At 45.6% G+C, this 8,859-nt stretch overlaps 1 protein-coding gene across 1 annotated transcript in view; it reads right to left on the bottom strand.

Annotated features, from left to right (window-relative positions):
• DGCR2 (DiGeorge syndrome critical region gene 2) overlaps nt 1-8,859 on the bottom strand; it is a gene marked incomplete at its 3' end in the record, with an annotated part of 130,265 nt that overhangs the window by 40,084 nt on the left and 81,322 nt on the right. The window contains exon 6 of the mRNA XM_006902530.1: nt 1,569-1,745. Coding sequence (XP_006902592.1) covers nt 1,569-1,745 — 177 coding nt within the window. The remainder of the gene's footprint in view (nt 1-1,568; nt 1,746-8,859) is intronic.

Raw genomic sequence — 8,859 nt, 5'->3', positions numbered from 1 at the left:
ATTATTATCACTATTAACGCAAAAACACTGAAAGCAGTCCTTTTTAAGTTAGAAAGATAATAACCTCCGTAGAGCCTTTGATGCTAGGGGACTCTGGTGGCTTAGTAGTAAGGAACTGCTCTGGCAATGCAAGGTACACAGTTCAAATTCACCAGCTGCTCTGTGGGAGAAAGATGGGCGATCAACTCCCATGTGATTTACCGCCTCTGAAAACCCTCTGGAGGGTCAGCTATGGGTTGGTTCCAACTCAATGGCATACAACATTTATTATCAACACTGGAAAAAAAAAAGAAAGAAAGAAATGTTAAAGAGTCAAAAGGAAAAAAGAAACAAAATGAAACAAAAAAAAAATCTAAGTGAAGCAAAAAGAACAAGTGAATTCAGAAAACTGATTCTATACTTTATGCACAAAAGGGCCATGAATAGCTATGGCAACATTCAAGAACAAGGTAGGGAAAGCCACAAAGAAGCTATCAGAATTTATCACAAAGCTTTAAAAAGTTATTATTTATTTTTTAAAATTATTTAATTGAAAAATAATTTATTAGCTAAAGACAGCCAATTTGAATCCACTAACAATTCCACCAGAGAAAGATGGGCAATCTCCTCTGTGCTATTTAAAATTCAGCTATAATATGACTCCAATTCGAGATAAATGAGATTGAATTTGGCTTTTTCACTGTATGTGCAGTATTGACAGAGGATTGACAAACAGCGAAGGAATAGAATCAGAATCCAGAAATAGGCTCTAATGTGTTTGAGTATTTGATAAATGACAGGTCAGCGGGAAAAGAAATACTTTATTGAATTAAATGGTGTCGATCATGGGCTGAATTCAAACCCCAACCTCACAATGCATATGTGAATATGTTGGGAACTGCCATCCTAACTCAGCGCAGATGAGGGCAGGTCAGGGGTGAGAATGTCCACGCCTGGTCAGCACTACGGAGCTGTCCGTCCCCACAAGTGGTCCTCAAAGAACACAGAGGTTTGGAATTCTGTAACCCAGAGGTGCTGACTTAAAGTCAGGGAGCCAAAAAGACAGGTACGGATGGAGAGTGAGGCGGCAAAGTGAGGAGAATGAACCACAGCATGACCAAATGAGGAGGAAAAGGCAACTCAACTTAGAGACAAAAGGAAGAGGGAAGGGAGGAGTGGAGAGGTGCTGACCAATGAAATCAGATACCCCAGAGACATCAAAGCCTTGGCCTGCCCTTCAGTCTCCTGGCATCACTGAGTGGCAGGTAGAGTCGAGTCTTTATTTCTCCATGGAAGAGTGATGAGGGCTCAGAGGGATCAATCTGTGCTCCGAGGTCACTCAGCCAGACCATGGTCCCTCAGCTAGACTACGGCCCAGGGAGGACATCCCACCCAGGTTCTTTCCATTCCTCTCCACAGCACCTCAGAGAGTTACCAAAACAACAAGTTAGCCACAGAGTATGACAACTCTGCTCAGAGCACCAGAACATCAACATTCATGGAGGGCTGACACCAAGCCCAGAAATGCAGAAGGCACATCCATGAGCGGTCTCCCTCTCTCCTCACTAGCTACGCCAAAGGAGGCTTACTTCTTTTACAGAGAAACGAGGACTTTTCGTAGCAGTTCTCAGCATGCCAGCTGTGCAAATCATGATGTCGGAGAGTGGGGAAGTGGAAGCACTGGAGCTGAGCGCAGAACACGTTTTCATTCTCAGACATGGCAGAGTTAAAGATGGGGTTCGGAGGCAGAAACACTTCCGAGGAACCTGCAAGTAAAGGTGGAGGCCAGGCATTACAACATGATGTCACGACACAAATAATGCCAGAGGTCACAGAACATAAAGCATTGCACATAACAACTAAGTAAAGATGAGTCATTAACAGGTATTTTAGTATTGTTTACTACTTCCCTAAATGACCCTGGGAACTAAGAACTATGTCACCCTACGCCTAGGCACACATGCAAAAGCCTATATACATTCAACAACAGGCAAAAAAACTGCACAGTAAGTGCTATGTACAGCAAAACAAGGTGCTGAACTGTGATCAGATGATGATGTCCACAGCTTGAGCAACACACAGATAATAAAGTTACCAATTATAGCACATTGGATACAAAGTATGAGCTCACCGTTATAAAACAAACTGAGACCGAAGATGAGGAAATGCTCCCTTGTGACAGAACACCTCTACTCAATAGTGGACCTTCCTGCCCCCATCAGAGGGACAGAGATCGAGGCAGCCAATCTGGCTCCAGTATCTGTCCAGCTGGAGTGACCCTCTAGGGAAGCAGTGGGTCCCTGGGACACCCTGCAGGCCTTACCCACCCATTCATTCGCCTGCTTTCCAAGCAGGGGAGCTACAAGTTCAGGAGTGGGGTGTGCTGAAGGGCTGGAGTCTAGAAGCCTCTGGTGTGCCATGTCTCTGGGACCTGGAGGTTACTGCTGGACATGAAGGTGAGCAGGAATAGGGAACAAGGGTAGTGCAACTTTATAACTTCGGTGAATGATGATCAGGCCATTCTGGATGACAGTAGTGACTGTCAGCTGAGGACAGATTCTGGCTGAACCTGAAAAGGTGTGAGCCTGAGAAGAGTCGAGGAGGACTCCTTGGTCTTCACATGGTGAAGACCACTGTGTCTCCCCACAGATTTCTCTTGGGGGTCAATGCCTGCTATACTGCCCAGCCTCCCATGTCCTCTTCTCCTTAATAAATAAGTCCCCTAGCTAGAAACACTGTCCAATGACAGACACTTACCTGTAAACTCTCCATGTACTCGTTAATGGGATGTGGCCCTCCGCCAGTGAGGAATAGCAAACGGTCCCTAGACGCACATGTCGGTCTCTGCACAGAGCAGTGGCGCCAAGCCTCCTAGGCACATCTCTGCCTGGGCTTCCCCTGTGCCCAGCCCTTACAAACTCATTCCAGCCACAGGACGCCCTTGAGCTCCACAGGTGGGTGGATATATGAGGGCATTTACTGTGCAACCTATCCTTTTCTGCATACCCCGTGAAGCAGCTCCTCCCATATCTGAGGCAGTGACCCCTCACTCACCTTCTTAAGCCAATTTTCCATGCATCTCACTTCTGGCAGGCCATCAATCTCCCGAGCAGGACCTAACTCGGGCTCCAAGCACCATTCAGTGGTCACATCACACCCCATTTCTGAAAAACCCCTAAGAGGACCACCTAAGTGCTCTGAACACCCCACTACTGGAGGCAAGATCATGCATATTGGACTTCATGAAGAATGTGGTATCAGGACCGGAGAAAGTCTCTTCAACAACCTGCATTATGTTGACAACACAACCTGGTTACTATTCCAGGGACATCTCCCTAACTCCTGCAGACCCACACCCCTGGATTGTCCCTTCTCTTAGAGGCAGGGCTTCTCGACTGTACTTTTGGCAGCTGCTGGACCAGCCTAGCCTGACCCTTCCCACCCCTCATCCCCCTTGCTGGCCAAGGGCTGGATCCTGGCCCCGTATGCATATGTCACTGGTTAAGGCAGGGGCCTCATCCTCAGTAAAGCACTTCCAGATCCCAGGAGACTGCCACAAGGGTGCCCCTAGAGGAGCACATGCTAACACAAGGCGCGCACAGAGCGACAGTATACTGAACGCAGCTTAAATAAGCATGCTACATACCAGGTACAAATAACATACACAATGTATCTGCTCCTTTATATCTTAAAACAAATAATCAAACAGGAATAGCCAGACCCATGAAGTGACACTGTCTTAGGCGAGATTCTCTAGCTAGGCAAACTCACTGAAATGTCTATGTACCTCTTAGTATTTTTTGAGAGTGAAATAGGTTTAATTTACAGAAATGGTTCCTCCAGTTGTGAAAGCTGCAAAGTCTCAGATCCAGGATTTAGGAAGTCAGGGGTCAGTGTGGAGGCCACCCCTCCCTTTTTTTAGGAGTGTGGTATCAGGATTGTAGGAAGACTCATTAACAACCTAAAATATGCAGATGACACAACCTTGCTTCCTTACTCTGAGGAGGACCTGAAGTGCTCACTGCAAAAGATCAAGGATTATAGTTTTCAATATGGATTGAAGCTCAACATGAAGACAAAGATTATCACCACTGGGCCAATTGGCAGCACCGTATTAGATGGAGAAGAGACCGAGGTTGTTAACAATTACAGCTTACTCGGATCTACAATCAACACTCTTAACACCAGCAGTCAGGAAATCAAAAGACAAAGTGCACTGGGAAAATCTGCTGTCATGGACCTCTCCAGAGTGCTGAAGAGCAACAACGTTGGTCTAGCAACAACGTTGGTCTAGATACAAAGGTGTGCCTAATCCAGGCCATGGTCTTCTCAATTACGTGTGACGCTTTAGAGTTGGACAATGACTAAGGATGACAGAAGAAGAATGATGCCTTCAAGTTGTGGTGTTGGAGAAGAGTCTTGAACATACCATGGACTGCTAAGAAAACAAATAGGTCTGTCTTGGAGAGGGTGAAACCAAGGCTCTTCTTGGAGGGTAAAATTTTGAAGCTCTGCCTCACATACTTTGGGCATGTGGCCAAGAGAGAGGTCCTTGGAGAAGGACATCATGCTCAGAAGGGTGCATGGGCAGCGAAGGAGAGGAAGGTCCTAGGTGAGATGGACTGATATAGTAACTGGGGCGATGGGGGCTGGTGTGTTGAAGTTAGTGAGACTGGCTCAGGACAGGGAAAGGTTCAGAGCTGCTATACATAGGATCGCTATACATCATGGATGACTCAATGGCACATAAAAACAGTAACATACTATGACAGGTTTGGAAGCACAAGTGGCATCCACTTCCTAAATAACATGCCTCCAGAAACTCTATGAACTTGGATAAATGTCAATAGTTGTAGAGGGGCTTCCGGCCTTTTGTTCATAGGGGTGCTATAAGTCGTGCACTTGACTTGAAGGCGATCAACAACAACAACAACTTGACACGTGTGGTTTTAAGAGCTGATGAACCCAAAATTGGCAGGTTAGAAGGCAGAAGGCTGCCTCATATTCCCAAACAAAGATGATGAGTTTGAGGAGACATTAAGTGAGCTACTGCACTGGGCCAAACTGTACACATGTCTTGCAGGGTACACTCCTGGGGGAAGTCCTCCTGTGAGGGACTGGCTGATTATCTCAAAGACATATAATGGAAAAGGAAACAGATAAATGTGTTCTAAACCACTGAGAATCCTAACTATCAAACAGACACGTAATACTAACCAACAGAGACAAAACAAATAGTCCTGATCTTGAGTAGGGCCCTTGAAAGCATGTGAGAAACCAGAACAATCTTCTCCAGACACACAGAAGATCTGCTGTTCCAAACTTTACAAACTCTTTGAGAAATGACAAGCCTGAGTTTTCTGAGGTCTCTGGCGTTGAGTTCTGTGCTCTCAAGCCTCAGGTTCTCAGCCTGGGATGGGTTCCATACAGATGTGAACCTTCTTTCATGAAGGAGACCTGGTGAGACACCTCCCTGAGAGTCCTCAGAAACCTGCCAAGAATTGAGCTCGCTGCTGGTAAGAGCCTGGATGCAAGTACTGCACATACATACATTTGGACATATTATGCCTGTTGGACTCTACGAAGAAAAACGTGGCATCAAGATCAGAGGAAGATTCATCAACAACATGCACTTATGCAGATGACATAACCTTGCTTGCTATAAATGAGCCATCACCTGAAGTGATGGCTGTAGAAGATCAATATGGATTGTAGTTCAATATTAAGGAAACAAAAATCCTTACTACTAGGCCAAAAGGCAGCATCATGATAACAACTGAGGTTCTTAACAATGTCATCGTGCTCAGATCCACACTTGGCACTAGCAGTCAGGAAATCAAAAGACGAGTTGTGCTGGAAAAATCTGCTGTCACAGACCAGTCCTAAACGCTAAAGAGCAACTATGTGAGCCTAGAGACTAAGGTGCACCTGATCCAGGCCATGGTCTTAATTGTTTGCTATGTGTCTGAAAGCTGGACAATTAATAATAATAATAACAACAACAACAACAACAACAACAGAAGAACAATCAATGCCTTTGAGTTGTGGTGCTGGAGAAGAGTATTGAGCAAACCATGAACTTCCCAGAAAATAATCAGGTTGGTCTTAGAGAGGGTGAAACCAAGCTGCTCCTTGGAGGCAAGGAATTTGAAGCTCCGTCTGACATACTTTGGGCACATGGCCAGGAGGGACTAGTTCTTGGAGAAGAACATATGCGTGGAAAGGTGGAGGGTCAGTGCAGGAGAGGAAGACTCTGAACGAGACAGAATGACACAGTGACTGTGGCAATGTTTCCAGTGTGTCGGAGATGACAAGGTAGGCTCAGGATAGGGCAGGGTTTAGAGCAGATGTTCACAGGATTGATACAAGCCATAGTTGACTTGACAGCACAACTGCTTCAACACAACACATACGTAAAAGACACACAAAAAAGGAAAAAAATTGGACAAGGTGCACATGAGATTCACATTTTAAAATATCTTACTGTATTACCCCTTGACCTTATCCTAGCTCATTTTTCCAGGTATAATGTTTTCATAAGACAGTACTCATCACTAGTGATGGACGCTTTACATGTCTTTCACACTGTCTATGATAATTCTTTTGGGGCAGCTTCTCCAGGACTCATCCGGGCCCTGAACGAAGCTCCATCTGCCAGTGAGAGGCAGGGTCGAAGCTGCCTGCGTGTCAGTATTCTCTTCAACCTACTGTTTAAACAGTGACTTTACTATGGAAATTTTCCAAAAGATAAAAAAAATAGAGAAGAGGAGACAACCCTCTCCCAAGCCCTGCACCTTTGAAGGTGGTTTATATTCTGGCATCATCTCTCATACCTCTTGTTACAAAACATGATAAATGGTCTAAACATGAGGTACAAGGATCAAGGTCAGCACAAAGCTAGTTTCTATGTGGCAGTGTTGTTGTTAAGTGCCATCGAGGCAAGTACGACTCATAGAGACCCTGTGAACAACTGCTCTGAACCTTGCCCTATCGTGAGCCCACTCGCCATCTTCTATACCCCTGACTCCAGTGCTACAACAACTCTGAACCCAGTGCTGTCCTATGCCATCCCCACAATCTCTGAAATACTTGAGCCCATCGCAGCAGTCACTGAGCCAATCCACTTGGTTGAGGGTCTTCCTTTCCTTTTGCCATCCCTCCACTTTTTTTTTTAATGTTGTTTAGGGATTTATTTAGGGTTTTCTCCCACCACTCTTGTTGTGTACCGTCAAATCAGATCCGACTGGTACAGGAGATTGCCCCTCCTCCAGCGGAGCATCTAGTGGATTCAAACCGCTCACCTTAGGGATTGCAGCGCAGCTTCTTGCCACTAGGCCACCTGAGTTCCTTTCCCTCCCCTTTTTTAAGCATGATGTTCTCCTCCTAGCAACATGCCCAAAGTACATTTAATCTTCATAGCATCCAAACTGCACTCTGGCTGCACCTTCTCCAAGACATATAACTGTTTGTGAGTTCATGGGATATCCAGTATTCTTCTCTAACGCCACAGATCAGAGGCATCAATTCTGTTACCCTTATTCACTGTCTAGCTCTCAGATTCACTTTCCTGCTTCTGTTTTTTCTAAAAGACGCTGATCCTCCAGAAGTGTATATCTGTTGCAACAGCCACAGAGAACTCACACTCTGAAGTAACAGGAACTCCTCAGAATTGGGTCAGGAGGCCCATAGGGAAGGTCTGATCTCTGCCATGTGGAGCATATTCTTCGCTTCAGTGACAACAGTGCCTAAGCAGGACGGTTTCCAGCTACTCTCTGCTATCCACTTTGTTGCTGCTGGCTGGCTGCTGCTAACTGGTCCGGCTGCAGCCTCCTCCGCTGGCTTTGCTGAGTCCCAGCAGCAGCACTCTGCCATCAAGCCTCTATGCTGTGAGCTGGTTAGCTCCTGGTCTGTGTGCACAGCCACTTGCTCAGCATTCTCAGCTCCTCCCTGCCTTCAGGCCTGTCACTAACTGGGCTCAACTCTCAGTCAGCGTGCAGCTTGCTCAGCTTCTCCTTTACCAGGTTTCTCTTCTATAAAGCCACTTTGTCACTGGCCTCTATGCCGGTCTCATTTATAGCCAGTGTAGTTAGCAGCTTCAAGACCACTTGGTTCTGCTTCTCTATCACACCAACTCTTACTATCTCTCTCTCTCTCAACTAGGCAGCCTAGAAAACTCTGCATGTCAGGTATTTTTAGTTCTGGTGGTCTCGTGGTAAGGAGCTGCACTGTCAACCCAAAGGTATCTTCGAATCCACTAGGTGTTCTAAGGGAGAAAGATAGATAATCTCCTCCATGTGATTTACTGCCTCTGAAACCCTGCTGGAGGGTCAGCTATGAGTTGATTCCAACTGGATGGTACTCCACTAACAACATGTATCAGTTACAAGGAGATGCCTTGTTCACAGACTATGTCCAGCCAACCCTCAATTACTCAGTCAACTCAATTGCCAATTAACACAGCTCTTCTGTGAAAACACCTTTCTACAGTAGGAAGTGTGTTCCCAAGTACAGGTGTGCTTTTCCAAAAGTTCATGATATCCGTTTATAGTCATTATACCACCATCACAATTGACAAAAACTTTAATAGCATCTGCTCAAATGTTCTATCCCACTGTCTGTGCCAAGATCGCTATTCAAGAACCCAGCCTACCATGGTCCTTTGCTATGGTCTGAAAAGGGTATCCTGTACCATGATATTTGTATGCCTGGTTATCCTAACAATTTGCTTCTGGAGGTAAACACCTATCTATTCATTTGGATATTGTAGAATGATTTACATGTTGCCAATTACTTACTATCTAACATGTGTCTACATTTGAGTGTTATGATTTGCTCCCGCTGGTGCAGCATTTGTCTGTCAGTCTGCTGCACTGGCATAGT

This window comes from Elephantulus edwardii, unplaced genomic scaffold, assembly GCF_000299155.1.
Source record: "Elephantulus edwardii isolate Elephantulus edwardi_28Jun2011 unplaced genomic scaffold, EleEdw1.0 scaffold00424, whole genome shotgun sequence".
NCBI classification, from domain to species: Eukaryota; Metazoa; Chordata; class Mammalia; order Macroscelidea; family Macroscelididae; genus Elephantulus; species Elephantulus edwardii.
This window is presented reverse-complemented; position numbering and strand designations above follow the sequence as displayed.